The sequence below is a fragment of the Otolemur garnettii genome, unplaced genomic scaffold (genome assembly GCF_000181295.1).
Source record: "Otolemur garnettii isolate 467f Iridium unplaced genomic scaffold, OtoGar3 scaffold00098, whole genome shotgun sequence".
NCBI lineage: Eukaryota > Metazoa > Chordata > Mammalia > Primates > Galagidae > Otolemur > Otolemur garnettii.
In genome coordinates, this window is record NW_003852493.1 from 6,486,945 (window position 1) to 6,509,072 (window position 22,128).

Genomic DNA, 22,128 nt, shown 5'->3' on the forward strand with positions numbered 1-22,128 from the left:
TTTTTTTTTTTTAAGACAAATTTCACTTCATTGTCCTGGGTAAAGTGCTGTAGCATCACAGCTCATAGCAAGCTCAAACTCTTCGGTTTGAGCGATTCTCTCACCTCAGCCTCCAGTACCTATGGAGTACAACTTCCAGTACACTATGCCTGGGTATTTTTAGAGACCAGGCATCGCTCTGGCTCAGGCTGGTCTCAAATTCTAAAGCTCAGGCAATCTACCCGCCTCCCAGAGTGCTAGGATTACAGGTGTGAACCACCACACCTGGTCCAGATGGTAAAATTAGCAGAGAAGGACATTAAATTTGAAAAATAACAGGTAAAAAATTTCCACATTTGCCAAAAACTACAAGCTCACACATCAAAGAAAACCAACAAACTCAAAGCAAAAGAAACATTAAGGTAATTATATCAAGATACATCATAACCAAATTGCTAAAAACTAATGATATAGAAAATCTTGACTTGGTGCCCGTAGTACAGTGGTTACGGCAGCCTATAGTCCCAGCTACTTGGTAGGCTGAGGCAAGAGAATAGCTTAAGCCCAAGAGTTTGAGGCTGCTGTGAGCTGTGACGTCACAACACTCTTACAAATGACAGTGAGACGCTGTCTCAAAAAAAAAACAACAAAAAAACCCCCAAATAACCAGAAAAAAATTGTATACCTATATGATCTTTATGCACTTAAATAAAGGTCTTGCCCTGACAAGACCATCATACTGTATTCATTACCTCTTGTTAGGCATAGGTGAAAATAGTCACAAATATTCTCTTCACATATCTGTGCTCACAAATTCCTTTAACTTTATGTAATATACTAGCTAGTAAGGGTATGCAAAGATCCATTTTTCATTTATCCTGAGAGCTTAAATCTTAAAAATGTCTGTCATATATTCAAAACCAAATAAAAAATTTTACTAGTTTGAGACTAGATGACTTCTCATTGGTATCTAATAAAGTAGATTGAGCTGTTAATCATTTTACTTAGTTATGCTGCCTTTAACTTTTATATTCAAATTGCTTAACTCTGAACAATTAAACCTCTAATTAAAATGTACAATTATTTTTTACAAATTAAAAGCATATACAGAATATTTAGTATGATTTGTTTTTAATTTTAAACAGTCTTCTATCTCTTTATCTCATACAATCCCTGTTCCTTCCAGTCTTTACTTCTGTGATGCGTGTCGATGAGTATTAATATCTTCAAAACAGATGACAGACAGGGAAGACAAGTAAGAGATAAAATAGGGAGTGCTGTTTACTTGATTAATTTCCCTGGCAGTAACTAAAGTGCATTTGACACAAAAATACTATTTCCCAATTAAAATAAATCCTAAACGTAGCAAAGTTTGCGTCTGGAAAGAGACTATGTTGCTTTGAGTTTTATTAGAATCACTCTGAACCCTTTTAATTCACTTAACTGTTGTCATTGGATCCTTGGGGTCTGCCACTCTCAGTTCAAGAGAATATTTTTCCTTTGGCTCTCTTAGTTGGGCTGATGCAGGCTAAATTTTCAAACAGATTTTATTAAATTCTAAGTGAAACACAGACATTGGCATTCAGAATACAGGTTCAGTGGAGGTTCAGCCCCAAACGGCCTCCTCCAGGGCTCAAGGCCCTCACCCACTCCGTGAGGCTTAGCCTCAGGATTACTGTCACAGCTTCCCCATATTCAGGTGGACAGTGCTACCACAACCCACCTCCTACAAGGCATCTTGCTATTATTATGAAGACTACAGGAAGCAGATTCTTATGAGTTGGCTGTTTAGGATTGCTCTTTTCTAGTCTGATCCAGAAAAGAAGATGACTAATAATATAAAACTCTCATACTTCAGGTAAGAGTTTCACCTTTCCATAATAGGGACTGGGCTGTATACTTATAGACCTGATGCTATAACCAAGAATAAGGCCAGGCATGGTGGCTCATGCTTATAATCCTAGCACTCTGGGAGGCTGAGGCAGGTAAACTGCTTGAGCTCAGGAGTTCAAGACCAGACTAAGGAAGACTGAGACTCCACCTCTACTAAAAACAGAAAACCTGAGGCAAGAGGATCACTTGATCCCAAGAGTTTGAGGTTACTGTGAGCTATGTATAATGCCATGGCACTCTACCAAGGGTGATAAAATGAGACTCTGTTTCAAAAAAATAAAGTAAAAATAATACACATCACAGTAAAGAGAAAATGAACAATACACATTTCATTTTGCTTTTGACACTGAATAAATTATCTACATTCTAACATATCCCAAATAGCTTTAGTTAGTGGCCAGGGGGGCTTTCTTCCTTCCCATTTCTCTAAGAGCCACAGGATAATAAGCTCTTCAGCTGATTTCAACATTGTTCTCAGGATCCTCAGTTTCTAGACTCAAAGTTTCCTTGGTAATCTTTACTGTTGCTTTGAGAAAATAAGTACTTTCTACTCTTTCTCAGACTAACCTATAAAGACAAAGCAAAGTGTAGAGTATATAATGTTTATCTCTTGGAGTATTCTTGCCACAAGTTTAATCCTGTGCTACCACTATAGCAGCTGGGAGATCTTGTGTACTGTTACTTCTCTGCTTGTGAGCTGTGATGCCATGGCATCCCACCAAAGGCGACATAGTGAGACTCTGTCTCAAAAAAAGAAAAGAAAAGAAAAGGTGTTGGTACCTCTCTGGAAAGGGAGGTGGGGCAAACTCCCACTGTCTCTCTGTTGCATGACATATCTGGTCCTTTCGTAAGTGAAGCCAGTTATTGTGAGGCCTGGTGTAACAGCAGGAGGAGATCCAGCAGTCTATAGAGTAAGAGCCAAAGCCTCAATTGGTCCACTACCATAAGTACTAGGCAGGATCCTTAGCAGCGTGGCTTGCTCATTTGTGGGATAAACAGATAATAGTTGTGTTAAATGAACCCAAGTAAGGGGAAAACACCTGTTTCTAAGGTCATATAAGGCTTGGTAGCCATTGGTCATATAAGTCCCCATTACAATGATTTTCCTGAGACTCTTGTATCTGAACTGGACTAGATCTACAGAGGATGCAGCTGCTTTGAGACAACTGGCTGTATTAGCATAAGTATGAGAACCCAGGGTTGAGAAAAGCCCTTACAATGTACTCTTGGTGCACAGAATGCTGGATGACTGAATGGAATAAGGTCCTCCTAAGTAGACAATGGCTTTGCCTTATTTATTTATTTATTTAAATGGCTTTGGCTATTTCTTCATCTAGGAGGCAATGTTGGAAAAGAAATAGCTCTTTTAGATCATACAAGGGCCCATCTCAGGGCAGCAAATGAAAAGAGAAAGCCTACTAAATAGTGCAAGTTTCTGCCCAAAATAAAAAGAAAAAAGGAAAGAAAGGAGGAAATCACTGGGTTAGACTTTTGGCAGTCTTCTTCACATCAATAAATGTGGTTTTGCTCTTTAAACAGAAGTTCTAATTCAGGCAGAAATTGAGGTGTTGCCTAATTCTAGAGTGTGGGACGGTGGCCCTATTCAAAACCTTAAAAGGCCCACTGTGAAAAGGGACATGTGAAATGAAATAGGGACTACTGAATGGTTCACAGGCTTAAGCAATTATTAGAAGAGGTGGAGTCACCAGAAGATTAGGCAGACAAGGTTCCTGGGAAGGAATCTCTTTCAGAGATTGGAGCTATTAAGGTTCACTCCCAGAAACTGTCTGGTAAGATCTCACAGCTGGTAGAATCATCTCACAGTGATTTTTCAACTGGTATGCCAAGAAAGGATCGTAGGTGAGCCACAAAAATTTGTAAAGATTATTAATCAAATTATTTTTAAAAGAAGTTCAAAGTACAGTTATGTATATTATTTATTTTACTTTTTTTGATCAATGCAATTTAAGTGTGCCACTGAAGTTTAACTATAGGTTATAAGTGTGCTGTGAGATTTAAAAAAAGGTTAAAAAACATTGACTTATACTCTTCAGAAAAGGACTCAGAGAATGAAGCTTAGAGAAATACCTGACATGATCTTGACTCTTTTGAAATGGGATTACCAATGTGAATCCTGAATCATTAGCTCCACTTTGAGTTTAAGCAAATACCTGAAGCCAAATTTCTGTGTTCCTTGATACGAGCTCTTTCAAATTTAAGGAGGATTAGGGCTAGGATCAGTGTCCCATCCCCACTCCAAGGGATTGCTAATCATGTATTTCAGATTATTATGTTGAAAAGTATAAGCACCTCAAACATTTGTAAGGTTTACTAGAAATTTATTTATTTTTCTGGACTGCAAAAGAGCTCTGGCAAACAAGTTCTTCAACTGGGGTTTGGATTCAGTGTTACCTATGGTTGAAAGATGAGAATCACAATGACTGCAAAGGCTTTGGGGGCTTTTATGTGAATTCTAGTTGTTCCTTTATGAGACTGCATAACTAGCATGGGAAATACGGGGGTATTTAAGTTCTGCAAAAGCATACCTGTTTATCAAATGGATATATTTACTGTGATTTCTGTTGGTAACTTTCATAACTATTGGTCAGCTATGTTGCCAAAATGCCCCTGAACTTAAAAGGTCTGCTGACTTGCACAACTAGAGAACAAAGACTGCATTTCTTTAACAAGGGATAGACTCAGGCAAGGGTACAGCACAATGCCATTTCACAATTTAACAACCCTGTTTTGGCCAATGCTGGTTGACAATAGAACTACAAGTGTCTATGACTGGTCAGAGACAAAAAGACTTGGAAGGCATATGTTTGTTTTGCGGTGTTTGCTTTTCTCTAGCCAACAAATGGTATATGGAGTTGCTGTGTCTCTGGCAGGTGCAGACTCTGTACACTGTTAAGATTGAGACATATTTGTTACATGTTGGGGTTTCCTTACAGGATATAATCAAACAATGGAGCTTCTTTCACAACTGCTGCCATTCAACATAGTATATGGTAACTGTTCCATGCTCCCTCTTATCCAGAAGCAGTATAGAAATGTTGGAATAACATACTGAAAGATAACTGTAACAACCCCTTCAACTCCATAGATTGTATGGTCTGGATGCTTTTTGATGTTTAACACTTTGAACATTGTCTATACCTCATAAAGATCCCTCCACTTTGGTGAAGTTCCTTGGTACCTGGGAGTCAAAAAGCAGAAAATGATAACTCTTCATGGGCATAAACATGCTCATGAGAGGGTGGCTGGAGTGTGAATAATTTTCTCTTTCTTCATCCTTCTTACCGATACTAACAAATGGTACCAAATAATCTACACTACAGCTATCCCACACAATGATAAACGATACTCAGTGCAAAGTTATCATAATGTTGGATTTGCTATCCTTAATCTACTCCTCTATGGAGGACCTTCTGGGTATTCCAACACCATGGGAATTACACCTACCTGGCATTAACGAGAGACCTCATTTGCACTGGCTCTTACATTAAGCTATACTTTGTAGAACTCTCTTTATCTTTTCAGGTCCAGAGGGATAATGCTGATATCTTTGCTTTAAGTAAATCCATGTCCCACATCAGGAGCACCCAACACTCTTATCCAAATACTTCCACTTCAGACTTGGAGTTGGGTCTGACTAATAGCATGTTGGCAGTGTATTAAGTCCAGGAAAGCATGACCCAAGTAGATACAAAATGTAGCATTAAACCTCTGTGATACATGGAAGTTGTTTTCTTAAGGGAACAGCATACCCTTCCTGTCCTCCCTGTCTACATCCTTTGGAAGTACTATAGGACTTTGTTCATAGTGACTCAAAATCTAATGGCACGTGTAGTTTTCAGTGCCACCATCAGAGCCTATCTACAGATGTCCAGGATATAGGCTTTCATTATTTTGCACCAGGATTCTTCCCTTGAATTGGCACCTATGAAACTGAAGGTATGGCACACAATTGCAACCCTGCTATTTGAGAAGGCCTAAGTTCTTCTCACCGAACAAATATGTATTGATTCCTTGACCTGAATAATATCAGATAATTGCATAGCTTTGGCTATTTGTTGGATATACAGCCAGATGGCTCTACACCTCCTAATGTTGCAGTTTATTGTTTGTTTTGGAATTTCTCTAGCCATCTGATATCAGCACTGTCAACAAACACTGAAGGCACCATTTAAAATCTAATTGATTACTATTCCAAACAGGGAGGGATATGCCTAGTGATATGCCCAGCAGTTAGAATAAGGGGTAATAAACCCTCAATTTTGGCTAAATGGTCATATGGGTTCTCTTCCTTCCCTCTTCCCTAAGATGCGTAAATAAACCAGCTTAGTCCTGAGCTGATTTGCAGAGAGCCAGCAGGGTCTTTAGCTGATATCTGGCACTCTTCCCAGGGTCCTTGGGATGTAGCCCTGGGTCTTTTGTATGCACTTTCCCTCAGGCTATTCCCTAGGCCTAGAGGTCCTTTGATTTGTATGTTTCTTAGAGAAATGAAGGGTTTTTACTTCCTCTTGAACTAACCTAAAAATACAGCATGCTATGAAGGCAAAGTTTTCTCTCTCGGAGTGGTCTTGCTGCTGGTCCACTCTGCAACTGGGTAAGGCATATGTACCTCTCTGGAACCACTATAGAGGCTCAGGAAAGCCTATGTGCCCTGTTACTTCTCAGCGATTAAGTTAACATCACTAATAAACTTTGTATTATTAGCGTTGTGTGTACTGCTTGTGGTGTGTGTTACCTTGCATCTTATACAATATGAATTTAATTATATTTTTCTTTGGAACAGGGCACTGATTCTAGCCCTAGTACTCCTTATTAAGAGCATATTGTGCTTTCAAGGTTAAAGAGGAGATAAATAAGAAGAAGGGAATAATGTATATTGTTAATATCACATACTGAATTAACCTTCAGTATCCGTTTATTTTGTGTAGTTTCTATCATAGCTGGTACATTGTTATCAGCCTTGCCTCTCAGACACTGTTTCCTCATATTATACATTTACATGCTCTCATGCTTTGGCTTCATCTATGCTATATCTTTCCAATTATATTGCGAGCTCTTTGGGGACAGCGACAGGTTAATTCAATCTTTTGCATTTCCATAGCACTTAGGACAAGGCACAATACAGATGCAAATAAACACTTGATTAAGTGATGAATTATTTACTCCTATTTTGATTAGCTGTAGGATAAAGAGAAGGAATCTACACCTCTTTTATTTTATAAGTTCACAGCACTTAAAATATAGCAGATGCACATCCATTAATGAAATAATAAAAACTTTGAGAAAATAAAACTTCAAGTACTCCTACTTTCCTTCTGTTCTGTAATGGCCACTAATAATATATACAGTACTATTAATATTTCTATATCACTTTGTAGCTCTTGGATCTCGGGTCCAAAGAGGTTAGGTGGTAAGGCATGAATGGAAATGGAGGTCCAGTAAGTACAGATTCAATCAATATTATTTAATCTGAGAGGCCTAAAAGAAAACAAAAATAACTGTCTCTGTAAGTTCTGCTTATAAACCTTACAATGACATGAAATGAATTATTTTATTTCTTAATTAAAATATTTTTCATTTGCCCATGTATGTAAAGTACTATGCTTGACTCTATGAAGCATAAAAAGTAGTATAGATGACCATTATAAGATTTAAATATATCGATGTACCAAACCAATGGTATAGTTAATTATTGGGTTATCTAGAAGTTTCCATAGCAAAAATTAGTTCCACTTAAAAATCTGGAGTTTATGGGAGGATCTGGAGTTGAGCTGGATCAAGATAGGTAAAACTTAGATCATCATTAAAATGGACAGAGTTTGGGATGGTGTGCATAGACACAGGGAGGGTAGGCATATGTTGTGCAATAGTGAGGAGAATGGCCTGGGTGAATTCACATTAGAGAACAGGGTAAAGATAGTTCAGGTTCAGATTTGTATAGGAGTCAGGCTAAATATATATTTACTACATCATCATGTAGGCAACAGTCATTCAAGGTGGTGGAGTAGAGGCATGACATGATGATAAAATGTAAGGAAAGGAGGGAACTGTATATAGACAAGTTGAAGATATACTAACAAAGAACTAATTTCAGTATAGTTTTGCAAAGAGACTGATTTCAGACATTTTAAAGGAAAAATTGATGTCCATATACTTCAAATTTACATGTCTAAGTGACTGAGAAGGATGTAGTCCTTAAGCAAATTATAGGACATTTAATTGGCATGGAGTAGGGCTCAGGTTGGTAGAGTTATTCTAATTACAGCGAAAGCAAAGAGCCACTCACCTGGGTATATCTTCACCTGCTCTTAAGCCTTAGCAGGCTGTGCATCTCCAAGCGACCTATGATTCTGTCATTATAAATTAGATTTTTATACTAAAACTTTCATTTAATTTCATTCTAAACAACTCTTTCTACTGACTTAGATATACGTTAAGGTATCACAATTTTCCTACTAGGAATCAAGTCATTAATTGGATCTCTGATTTCACTTTTGATTTCTTCTTTTTTTTTTTGAGACAGAGCCTCAAGCTGTCACCCTGGGTAGAGCGCTGTGACATCAAAGCTCACAGCAACCTCCAACTCCTGGGCTCAAGTGAGTCTCCTGCCTCGGGCTCCCAAGTAGGTGGGACTACAGGCACATGCCACAATGCCTGGCTATTTTTTGGTTGCAGCCGTCATTGTTGTTTTGGCAGGCCTGGGCTGGATTTGAACTCTCCACCTTAGGTGTATGTGGCTGGCGCCTTAGCCACTTGAGCCACAGGTGCTGAGCCTTGATTTCTTAACAGCAATTTTATCTTGAATATTTTACCCCTTTCTGTCTTCCCAACATTACCCTGAATATTTTATCTCTTTCTGTCTTCACAATGCCCATGTTTACACGTGAGTTTAGGGCCTCCCTACTTACAGATGGGCTATTGGACTATCTCACAAATGATTTCTTTACTCCTTCTTATTCCTATCCAAGAGGTACTTTGCTCACAAATCATTTTAGTATAGTTCTCCTGCCTAAATTAGCCTCTAATTCTTAAAGAACTCACAGTCCAGTGGCAGAGATGGCCATGTGTATGTACTAAAAACTACAAAATATTAGTAGGCAATATAATGTTTCTCTGTTTTGAGCCCTCTAGGCACTTTGCTTTTAAACCCTTGCTAGCTCTAAGCATACTCTCTGTATAATCCTACCATTCATTAGAGTTGCCTCTGCCACTCCTAAATTGGAAATACACAGGACAGAGGTATAAGAGTTCCCTCAAATAGATCAAAAATTCTGTTTTTGTTAGATATTGAAGTTCTACATACGATTTTCTTTAAAAAAACAAAACAAAAAAACCAAAAAAAAAAACCAAGGTGATTCTGAGATAGGATCAAGATGGTCAACTAATCACAAATGGTATGTAGCCTTCTTCTTGGAAACAAACCAGAGCAGTAAGCAGATTCTCAGCCTTTGAACAAGTTGTCCAGGAGAGAAAGCTACGGTTCAACAGAGAAACGACAGGAGGCACTAAAAATGGGTAAGGAGAGAGTTCAGGGCAACTTGACTAGGGATTGGCTTAGAGTCAGGAGAAAAAGCTCCTGGACATAGGGAAGTAGTAAGGAAGAAGCCTCCAGGGGTCTACACTCCAGGAAGAATTTTTATGATCTTGGCTACTGGCCTGTGGATGTTTGGGGCCTAAAATAGAGAGTTACTTAAAGATTGCAGAGACACTTGTCCACAAAGGAAATCCATGCAGAATCCCACAGGCACCAAGCCTACAGCAGCTCGAGTGGGCGCCATTCTGAGCATCTAGAATGGGAAACCTGCAGACATTGCACAGCTCTGAGGAGAGATAGCCCAGGGGCTCCTATGCACTCCTGAGAAGATCCCCACAGCCCAAGAGCTGTTGAGATTAAGATGTAAATGGACAGTATTTTCCAGTTTCTTGCCCATGTTGCATGGCTGTATGTGGACCCAGCCTTTCTAGATGCAGGCCCAAGGTACCATTTAGAGATTGGCTAGGGAGGGGCAGGGAAAACTGGTTTTCCAACATATATCTAGGACAATATCCACCATCCCACAACTGGCTGCTGTGAAACTGAGTCTTCAGTCAAACATACTTCCCATAATTTCCTGCCAACACAGACCCAGAGTACCATTTTGGGTTTAAGGCTGGGCAGAGCCCTACCCTCCAGCTGAGTTTAGGTTGAGCAGCAGCATCTCCATTCAGCTGAGGAGGGACAGGAGAACCCAAGCTCTCCTACACACAGCTAGGACAATTCCCACCATCCTGCTATGGACTCCTGTGAGACTGAGATGCAAGCAGACGGCACTCTCCATAGTTTCTTGCCCATGCCATTCACCTCAGAGGGACTCTGCCCTATTCAACTGAAAGCACGTAGCTAGTGCCATTTTGAGAGTTTGACACTGGGCCCCGCCCTTCTTGCAAACTAAGTTTAAGGTGATGTGGTTGTTAGCCACCATCCAGCTGGGAAGGAACCAAGCCTCTCTAAGCACACTTAGGAATCACCCACTGCCCTATTACAGGCAGCTATGGGACTGGAGACTAGCCTGCCTAATATACTGCTGCTACCAGTAGCCCAATATGGACCACTTGGGTCTTGGTGGGTGGCCCCATCACCACTACTGCCACCTCCCACATCACATCAGCTGCTCAGTGGCCTGACAACTTGCTCATATACCCAGCCCTCTGCACCAACTACTAGTTTCTGAGTAAGCCACCTGAAGGCCAAAGAATTAGCCCCAGGATACACTAACACTGTTGCCAGTGTAAGCTACTCTGGGGCTTAAAATCAAGCATACTTGCCCACTGCTGCTATAACTGGGGCTTGAAGACCTCCTTGGCAGTTGTTTAAGTCCGTGGCAAAACTTTACTATAACGTCCACTAATAATTGTTCCCTAAGCCACTAAGGAAATCACAGAAACCGCTGACTCTGCGTACTGCCTAAGAAATCATACAAAGATCACATGACTTCCAAAATGAAAGCCAAAGTGTCCTAGTTGACCAACAACATATATATAGGAAAATATTCTCCCTTTCAAAAGCAATTTCAAAATATTAAAACAAGTAACTACTATGTCACATGCACAGGTATAAATGGATGGATTTGGGAAACCTGAAAAAGGAAATATGACATAACCAAAGGACTGTAATGATTGCCTAGTGATGGATTCCAAGCAAAAAGAATTCTTTGTAATGCCAGATAGAGACTTCCAAATGTTGATTCAAAGAAGATCAATGAGATAGATATCTGAAAACCAATATAAAGAAATCATAGGCTTGGCACCTGTAGCTCAGCAGCTAGAGTGCCAGACACATAACACTGGAGCTAGCGGATTCAAATCCAGCTCAGGCCAGCCAAACAACAATGACAACTACAACCAAAAAATAGGCAGGCATTGTGGTGGGTGCCTATAGTCCCACCTACTTGGGAGGCTGAGGCAAGAGAAGTGCTTAACCCCAAGAGTTTGAGGTTGCTGTGAGCTGTGACACCACAGCACTCTACCGAGGCCAACATAGTGAGACTCTGTCAAAAAAAAAAAAAAAAAAAAGGAAATCATAAAATCAATTTAAGATATGAATGAAAAATTTACTTTAAAAAACAGAAACCAAAAATTGTGGCACTCAAAAATTTATTGAAGAAAACACAAAACATATTCAAAATCTAAAAAAAAAAAAAAAAAGACTAGATTGTGTAGAAGAAAGAATTTCAGAAAATGAAGCCAGGTCTTTTGAAATAAGCCAGCAAAAAATAAAGAAAAGAAGAACAAAAAATCTGAGCAGAGTCTTTGAGACATCTGTGACTATATAATGTGACTAAAGTTATTGTGACATCTATGACTATATAATGTGACTGAAGTTATTGATATTCTTGGGGAGGAAGAGAGATCAAGAAGTGTCTGATTTCTGGTTCGGTGCCTGAAGCTCAAGCTACTAGGGTGCCAGCCACATACACTGGAGCTGGCTGGTTCAAATCCAGTCCAGGCCTGCCATACAACGACAACTACAACAAACAAATAGCTGGGTGTTGTGGTGGGTGCCTATAGTCCCAGCTACTTGGGAGGCCGAGGCAAGAGAATTGCTTAAGCCCAAGAGTTTGAGGTTGCTATGAGCTGTGATGCCACGGCACTCTACCCAGGGCAATAGCTTGAGACAATGTCTCAAAAAAAAAGTGTCTGATTTCCTTAAGTACTAAGTTTGACAGTTGATATTTCTGACATTACACTTCAACATTTCTTGTCTTTTTTTTTTTAGTGTGAAGGTACATCCTCATTCTCTCAAATGCACATTTTGGCTTGTGATTATCTTTCAAATATTTATTTTATAGCAATTTTTGTGATCATGAATGAGTCATAAAAATTTGTTATTTCTGAACATGAGTTTCATCATGGAACCAATGCAATATAGAAGACAGCTTGAAATGCCAAGAAAGTATTTGGGAATAACATGGCTAATGAGTGCATAGTACTTCCATAGTTTGAGAAGTTCCATTCTGGTGATTTTAATCTTGAAAATGAACCATGTGGGTGACCTGAGATCAAAGTGGATAATAATGAGCTGAAAGCTGTAGTGGAAGTGAATCAATTTCAACCTATTGTGTGAATTAGCAGTGAAGTTTGACATTACTACTCTAATGCTATTGGACCATTGGAAACAAATTGTCAAGGTAAAGAAGCTGGATAGATGGGTTCTGATGAATTAAATTAGTGTCAGAAGAGACATCATCTTGAAGCTTTCTTTGCTGTCACAACGCAAGGGTAAACCATTTCTATGCTATATTGTTACATGATGAAAATGAAAAAATGGATTCTTTTTGACAATTACAAGCATTTGAGACATGGTTGGGTAAAGATGAAGTGCCAAAACACAGTCCAAAACTGAATATCTGTCAAAAATACCCCAAAACTAATGGTGTCTATTTGGTGGTCTAGTGCTAGTATTATCTACTATTTCATGAAATTTGGTCAATTTATTATAAATTGGATGACATGATGAGAATGTTTGTGATTGAGCAGATGAGAGTGGTCAACAGGGTCAGGCCAATCCACTTGTGACACAATGCTGTTGCACCAAAAACGATGTTCAAACCACAGAAATTCTGTCATTCACTGTATTTACCAGAACTTGCACCAATGGACTACCACTTCTTCCAGGCTTTGGACCACTTTTTGCAAGGAAAAATACTCAACTCTTAAAAGTTATGGAAATGCCTTTTGCAATTTTATCACCACTTACTCTGCAGGCTTCTTTGTTGCTGGCATATACAAGCTATTGTTAAGATGGCAAAACTGTTGATAGTTTAGACACACATTTTGATTAATTATACTGCTTCTTGTTTGAGATATAATAAACTAAATGTTTGATATAAAAATTGAACATTTCATACTTAATGACCTAATACAAGGCTACAGTAAATAAAACAGCATGGTACTGGCATAAAAGTAGGAACACATATCAATAGAACAGAATAGAGAACACAAAAATAAAATCAGACACCTACAACCAACTGATTTTCAACAAACCAGACAAAAACATACATTGGGGAAAGGACACACTATTCAATAAATAGTACTGGGTAAAACTGCATAGCCATAGCATAAGAATGAAATGCTATGGCTATTCTATGAAAGAATGAAATGCTATCTCTCACAATATACAAAAAAATTAACTCAAGATGTATTTTCTTTTCTTTTTTTTTGAGACAAGCACCTCAAGCTCTTGCCCTGGGTAGAGTGCTGTTGTGTCACAGATCACAGCAACCACCAAATCTTGGGCTCAAGAGATTCTCTTGCCTCAGTTTTTCTATTTTTAGTAGAGATGGGGGGGTGTCTCGCTTTTGCTCAGGTTGGTCTCAAACTCATGAGCTCAAGCTATCTACCCACCCCAGCCTCCTAGAGTGCTATGATTATAAGTGTGAGCCACTGCGCCCAGCCAACTGAAGATGTATTAAAGATTTATTTATTTATTTATTTATTAATTATTATTATTATTTTTTGTAGAGACAGAGTCTCACTTTTTCACCCTCAGTAAAGTGCAATGGAGTCGCTCCAGCAACCTCCAACTCCTGGGCTTAGGCAATTCTTCTGCTTCAGCCTCCCAAGTAGCTGGGACTACAGGTGTCCGCCACAACGCCCAGCTATTTTTTGTTGCAGTTTGGCCGGGGCTGGGTTTGAACCCGCCACCCTTGGTATATGGGGCCAGCACCCTACTCACTGAGCCACAGGTGCCTCCCTAAAGATTTAAATATAAGAACTGAAACCATACAAATCCTAGAAGAAAAACCTAGGAAAAACTCTTCTGGACATTAGCACAGGTGAAAAATTTATGATTAAGACTCCAAAAGCAAATGCAACAAAAACAAAAACAATTGGGTCTTAAATAACCTAAAAAGCTTCTGAACCATAAAAAAATAAAAACTAAATAGACAACTTACAGAGTGGGAAAAAATATTCACAAACTACAAATCCAACAGAGGACTTAACACCTAGAATCTACAAGGAATTCAAACAACTCAGCAAGAAAAAAACAACCCTGTTAAAAAGTGGACAAATTACATGAACAGGCATTTTTCAGAAGAAGATATACAAATGGCCAAAAAACATGAAACAATGTTGAACAATACTAGTCACCAGAGAAATGAAAATTACAACCACAATGAGATACCACCTTACCCCTGTCAGAATGGCGTCTATCTATCTATCTACCTATCTATCTATCTATCTTCTCCCCCCAATACTGATAAGGGCAAGAATGGCCATTATGGAAAAGCCAAAGAACAATAAATGTTGGTACAGATATGCTGAAAAAAGAACACTTACACACTTGATGGGAATATAAATTAGAACAACCTCTATGGAGATCAGTATGGAGACTTCTCCAAGAAGTTAAGTATATCTACCATTTGATCCTGCAATCCATCTACTGGTATATACGCAGAGATAAAGAAATCATTGTATCAGAAAGATACCTGCATTTGTATGTGTATGGCAGAATAATTCACAAATCACAAAAATAAGAAATACTCAGCAATAAGAATGAAATACTGTCTTTTGCAGCAACTTGCATGGAACTGGAGGCTATTATCCTAAGAATAGTAACTTAGGAACAGAAAAATAAAGGCCACATATTCTCACATATAAGTAATAGCTAAGCTATGGCTACACAGGGTACACAGAGTTGTATAATGGACACTGGAGATTTACAATGGGTGAGGGATTAAAAATTGGGTTCAGGCATGAGCCACTGCACACATTATTTGGGTGATGGGCACACTAAAAGCACTGACTTCACGACAATACAATAGATATATGCAATGTAATCTAACTTGTACTCCCATCAATCTATTAAAATCAAAAACATGAAAAAGGTGGTGAGTCCACTGCTAGAAACAAAAGCTTAAAAACAACTGTTTTATTTACAATTTCTATTAGAGTCACTTACATGATTAATCAGTCCTTTCTCTCCAATTGACTATAAACCTCTTCATTACATGGATTGTGTTTTATATAGCTTTGTGCCTCCTGCAGTATCTAGCAATGCCTACCATATAGTAGGTAGTAAACAAATGTATTGAGCTCTGCACCAGCAGTTCAAGATGCTGAAAGTAAAGAAGGCCAAGGGGAAGAAGGTGGCTCTGGCCCCCACTGTGGTGAAGAAGCAGGAGGCCAAGAAGGTGGTGAACCCTCTGTTCAAGAAAAGTCCAAAGAACTTCAGCACTAGACAGGACATCCAGCCCAAGAGGGACCTCACCTGCTTTATCAAATGATCCTGCTACGTCCGGTTGCAGCGGCAAAGAGCCACCATCCTCTACAAGGGGAAGCTGAGAGGAAAGCTGCAGGCAAAGGGGATGTCCCCACTAAGAGACCACCTGACCTTAGAGCAGGGATTAACACTGTCACCACCTTGGTGGAGAACAAGAAGACTCAGCTGGTGGTGACTGCACACGATGTGGATCCCACTGAGCTGGCTGTCTTCCTGCCTGCCCTGTGTTGGAAGATGGGGGTCCCTTACTGCATTATCAAAGGGAAGGCAAAATGCGTGGCTCTCATTGCCAAGTTGGAAAAGGCAAAAACTAAAGAACTTGCCACTAAACTGGGCTAAATGTACACTGTTGAGTTCTCTGTATATAAAAATAATAATAAATATTCTTCAAGAAAAAAAATTGTTGAAAGATGTTTTTGCTCCCATGTACTGCCATGGATCAATAGCTACATTCTGCAATCTTTAAGCACTGAAATAACATTTTTGTTCTCATCACAGTGTAGATATTTGGAAACGTTCAAACGTTGAGTTCTGAAAAGTTGAAGGTTTATTGAACACATAAATGTATAACGTACTGTGCAAGTTAATGTAACAGAGATGAAGCAGCAAAAGAAGAGTCTAAAGCCAAACTATCAAGAACTGGTGGTAACACAAAATTCAAGAAAGGAAGTTTAAAGGAGAAGAAAGTGATCTCAAATTTTAAACATAAATAGTATTTGATAAGGAATAAGGATTACAATAAAGATCTTAGACTTAAACAAGTTTCTTCCAGGGGTACTATCAGGATGGATGTTTATTGCAAAAGTTAACGATAAACTAGATGTTGAGAATTTTAACAACAGGAATAGTAGTCAAACAATAGCTATAAAGGATAATACAGTTGAAGTTCTTTGACCACTAAAAAAAAAAAAAAACAATTTATGTTTTATGTCAGAAAGAAAAATCAAGGATAGGAAGAAAATATTTATCAATAAAAGAGATATTATAAATTCAAAAGAAATAGGAATCAAGGTTTTACCTGTTTATCAGTAAAGCAGACTTGATCATGGAAGCACAAAATATACCAAAGAAGTAATAGGGTTTTGTATTTAATACTTTGTAATAGTTTTGTATTTGATATATTTTTGTATTAAATACTTTGTAATAGATAAATGTTTCCTACCTTCACCACTCTCCATGCCTTCTACAAAGATCCCTCCACACTGGGGAAGAATCCAGTACCGGCGTCTGTAACGATCCTGGCCAAACATCATTGAACGTAATGAGTGAGAAGCATCAAAGAGCTTCCTTCTGTACTGACTCTGTTGCTGTTAAAAAAAAATAGTACATATAATTAAGTTATGGATGTTAAATGCTTTAAAAATTAAAAGCAACTTTATAGTTACTATGCCTTTAGAATTTTACTACTGAAAAAAGATAGTAAAAGGGCTAAATTATATCCCTGACTTTAATTTCAGTAACATTTGTAAAGACAGAAGTTATTTTAAGAAAATTGGAATATTTTTTGTTGCCATGAATTAAAAAAAGAAGTTTTATTTTATTAGGTGTCTTAGAGTATAGAATGTCTTATACCTGATAATAAATAATGTGGTAAAAGTGTTTTACTGATCCAAAGCAAATTGGTTCAATTTTATTGATTGTATTATATAACAAATTATATTTGTAACTGGCCAAATCTATAGTTGCTTATATTCATACTCATGCTGCAAACTTAGATAATACATGATTAAGTTTTAGGACAGATCTGTAATAAAGCTAACATTGATACAATACGCAGGCATCGTCTAATAATTAAAAAAATATTTTTCTTATAAAAAGCTCAACTTAAACTTCACTAATGGTGAAATTTAGTTTTTAATGAGAAGCACATAAATATACATGGTTTACAAATCCAATACAAATAAAATCCATGAATGTACACATGTTAAATAAAACCTTAAGAGGCTAAAACAGTTGCCATGAAATTCAGCTGAATGTTTGAGTAATCCATTTTAAGAAATAAGGCTACGTCTGTATCGATACTTTGTTTCTATATAAAGAGCTGAAGAATACACAATGTTCTTTCCATAGGCTCTAATTAAGTTCAGCATCACATGTTAGAGGCAGGCTTTTAATCTAGGCATTAAACTTTTAAGGTTTAATCTTCATTTTAGTTGCTAACAAAAAACTTATTTTTACTTAAAAGTCAGAAAAAATGAATCCTCATGCAATGCAGATTTTCAAAACACTGCAAAAAGATGCAAATAATATTAATCTGAAAAGGGCTTACTTTACTCAGTTTTTCAATCTGTTTTTCTAGCTCTTCAACACTTGCTGCTTGGTCACCTTCATCCTATACATACATAAGAAAATACAGTATCATTTATCTGCTTTTATGGTTTATTCAATCTATCAACAAATAACGAATGTCTCCTATATATAAAGTACCAGGAGAGGCACTGTGGGAACAAATAAGTTTTTCTCTATAAACTAATGATCTGGTAAGGAAACACAAAACATTATATTGGGAAAAAAACCCCTAAATAGTAGGAAGCTACATTTATAAGGATTTCAAAAGAGATTCTACGCCAAGAGAGGCTATATGGAAGAAGTTATATTTTAACTAACTACTAAGGAATAGTTAAGGGAGGCGTCTGTAGCTAAGTAGGTAGGGTGCTGGCCACATACACTGAGGCTGGCAGGTTTGAACCTGGCCTGGGCCAGCTAAAACAACAATGACAACTGCAACAATAACAACAAATAGCCGGGTGTTGTGGCAGGCGCAGGCGCCTGTAGTTCCGGCTACTCGGGAGACTGAAGCAAGAGAACTGCTCAAACCCAAGAGTTTGAGGTTGCTGTGAGCTGTGACACCACAGCACTCTACCTAGGGCGACAGCTTGAGACTCTATCTCAAAAAAAAAAAAAAAAAGAATAGTTAAAAATTTGTGTTTTTTTAACATTTCTACAATGTCCCAAAATGGTTAAAAATTTTATCAGTCAGAGAAAAGAAGAGGATAGGGTGTTGTGGGTCCTTCTGGGGTCCAGAAGTAGAAAAGGGCATTCCATAAAAAGTCTGACATATCTTGACATGAAAGGTGCATAAGAAGAGGTAAGGTAAGAAATAAGGCAAGATTGTAAAGAGCTGTAAATACTTGCAATTAAAAATAATAAGATCCTCTGAAGGAGGTTAAATATCAGAACTCTGCTTTATAAAGATTAATCTGGCAACAGCTGTAAGATGGCTTGGAGCAGAGAAAGGTATTAAAATTGGCAAAACTAGCCAATAGAGTGCTTTCAAGAGAAAGAGGAGGTATGGGCCTTGCTAGGGTAAAAGAAAGAAAAATGGACAAAGGCTAATAGATGCAAAGATCTTACATATTTATAGAATTGTTAAGTTCTGGCAACTCATAAATTTGAAGCAAGGAGGCATGTGGGAGAAGATGTTAAGGTTTTAAATCTAGAAGAATGCAAAAATATAATAATGGTACCCTTAACTAAAGGTACCCTTTCATTTTTAGAGTGAAAAAGGTATATTTTGAACACATCAAGCTGTTAGAATATAAATAATCCCAAATATAGGCTTGGCTTCCATAGCTAAGTGGTTACAGCACTGGCCACATACACTGGGGCTGGTGGGTTCTAACCTGGTTAGGGCCTGCTAAACAACAACAACAAAAATAGCTGGGCGTTGTGGTGGGCACCTGTAGTCCCAGCTACTTGGGAGTCTGAGACAAGAGAATCGCTTAAGCCCAAGAGTTTGAGGTTGCTGTGAGCTGTGATACCACAGCCCCCTACCAAGGGCAACATAATGAGACTGTCTCAAAAAAAAAAAAAAAATCTGTATAGTTCTTTGAAGAATTCACAGGTAATACAGTATTTTGCAGTGTAAAATGCATTCTGGTGTATAACATGCACCCGTACTTTGGGTCCAGACTTTCAAGAAAATGCCCTTCAATAAAGTGGCTGGCCGTTAGCCAGTAAAAACAGATGCAGGCTAGTAAACATGCAGACTGCACAGTACTCCTGCAGCTGCTGGCTCTGTAAAGGCTGCTCCTCCCTCCCTGCCATGTTGGTGCTGCCTCAGAGATGGCCAAGCACATGGTGGCAAGGTGGGAACTCAGCCTGCGGGCAGCAGGTGGGTCCCTGGGGCCTGTGTGGGATTCCCAGTATCATCCGTGCAGTTGGGCCTTGGGCTTCAGCCCTCGTCCTACATGGCTGTGGCTTACCTCATCCCACCTCATCAGCCCCACCACCATGCCCTTCCTACTCTCCTGCTCAGCAGAGGCCACTCGGGCTTCCTTCCTCCTGATCCCAGATCCTCTATGGCTGGAACCCAATGTACCAAGCAGGCCCAGGAGGGAAGGTGCAGAGGCCCCAAGAGTCCCGCTAGGTACCTTTGCTCCTGAGCCATTAGACTACCCATGTCTAATGTGCATCCTTATTCCTTATATTTATTACAAAATACAGTATATATTAAAAAAACTTGTTTAAGAAGTGTCCTTTTTATTTAGACATTCTATTCAATATTTACATAATCATCACAAAGAACTTATTGTAATAAATATTGTAATATTAACTTTTCAGATGAAGAAACTGAGGGAAATAAATGTCAAGACTGAATTCAAATCCAAATCCATTTGACTCCAAATTATTTTTAGTGTTACCCAGTTGTACTTAAGTCTTAAAATCACCCTAAATTTGATTACCTCATCTTCACAGGTATCAGTCTTCTTTCCTTTTTTGTCTTCTTTATCTTCTTCATCCTCATCGTCTTCATCAGCTTGGTCGTCACTATCATCATCGTCGTCATCATCATAATCACTGTCTCCTCCCTTCCTTCTTCTTTTTCGTCCTGGAGTGGGTGTGCCCAAAGGATGTTGCTCTTCTCCAAGATCAATGCCACCTGAAGTGTCTCTTTTGCCAGTTTTCTTAGCATGAATGATTCTAAGCCTTTAAATATTATTTAAAAAATGATGATATGAAATAAAAGCCTTCTTCATAATCTTTTAAAAATGTAAAACATGATTTTTAAGCAGAAATACCTTATAGTTTTTCTTTTATGATAAGCAATATATCAGTGGCACTAAAACTTAGAATTAAGGAAATATAAGAAATATATTTCTTTCTTTTTTTTGGTGGTTTTTGGCCGGGGCTGGGTTTGAACCTGCCTCCTCCAGTATAAGGGGCCAGCGCCCTACTCCTTGAGCCACAGGTGCTGCCCCGAAACATGTTTCCATAAATTACAGAATATAATAACTTTCAATAGTTATTCTAAATATCTCTTTAGAACAAGAACACATTTAAAAATACTACTAAAAAAAGATGAATTCTAATAATGGCAGACAAAGTGACAATTTCTGATCCTATACTATCTGATTAAATAAATTTCAAATCAAATTACTGTAAAGAAACTACATGCTTAATACAAAAGCTGAGGAAGCTGGGCTTGACGGTTCACGTCTGTAATCCTAGCACTATGGGAGGGAGGGGAAGGTGGACTGCTTGATCTCAGAAGTTTGAGACCAGCCTGAGCAAGAGTGAGACCCCCATCTCTAAAAACAGCCTGGAGCCTGTAGTTCCGTACTCGGAAGCTGAGACAGGAGGATAACTTGAGCCCAAGAGTTTGAAGTTGCTGTGAGCTATGATGCCATGGCACTATACAAATGGTGACAAAATAAGTCTCTATCTCAAGGAAAAAAAAAAGAAAGAAGTTGTGAAATTTTAGCATGATATTTCCTGACAGGAGGATAATTTAGGTTTAATTTTGAGTAAGTTTAATTAGGATGTGTAAAAGCAGAGTTTAATTAGGAGGCAATTTTTAAAAAAGTGGTAGTAACAGATTCTATTTATGATAAAAGTGACATGACAGCAACAACAATCTTAGAGAATGTGATTGTTTGTCTTCTTGGAAAGAAGAAGGAGAAAATTCATTTCTTCTAAGTAGGAAGACTATAAGCTCAGTAAATTTCATTATATCTTTTGTCCATTGCAAATTCTGGCTCCAAGTTTTATTAATTTTATATTCCATCCTAATTAAGCACTATTTTTTCTTTATTTGTTTTGCTATCTTTTCTTTAGAAAATTGAAGTTTAAATTCTATCTCTGCAATTTGTTTTCTTTACTGGAAACTTATACAATAGAAAAAGAGATTAATTTTTTAATAGTAGATTAATTTTAATAAAAACAGGACTTACTTGCGGAGTTTACCTTCCACCATCCACTTATCTCTCCTCAAGTTTGACATATAATCAATGTTCTTATCGATTTCACTGCCAATGCAAAAATTTATTAAAAGAATCCATTTACATTAAGTAAAATGACATGATTGTGTATATACATATGAATACAGTACACATATATATGTTTACTATGCACATACATGTTGAAAATTTATAATTTCTTTATTGGATATATTAGTATTAGAAAATTCACTTTGCTTTACCTTAAACCATGAAAGAAACTATTCCCTGGAAAGATAGCATCCCAAGTTTTGTTGC

The 22,128-nt window shown here is 38.1% G+C and overlaps 1 protein-coding gene and 1 pseudogene across 5 annotated transcripts in view; one reads left to right on the forward strand and one right to left on the reverse strand.

Moving 5' to 3' along the window:
- BAZ2B (bromodomain adjacent to zinc finger domain 2B) overlaps positions 1-22,128 on the reverse strand; it is a 271,958-nt gene that overhangs the window by 13,509 nt on the left and 236,321 nt on the right. For all 5 annotated transcript variants that reach the window (XM_023516805.1, XM_023516804.1, XM_023516803.1 and 2 more), the window contains 4 exons: positions 21,826-21,900; positions 20,338-20,581; positions 17,922-17,984; positions 16,815-16,959 (listed from right to left, as the gene is read on the reverse strand). In XM_023516805.1, the coding sequence (XP_023372573.1) occupies positions 16,815-16,959; positions 17,922-17,984; positions 20,338-20,581; positions 21,826-21,900 (527 nt within the window). The remainder of the gene's footprint in view (positions 1-16,814; positions 16,960-17,921; positions 17,985-20,337; positions 20,582-21,825; positions 21,901-22,128) is intronic.
- On the forward strand, positions 15,480-15,991 carry LOC111727224 (annotated as a pseudogene).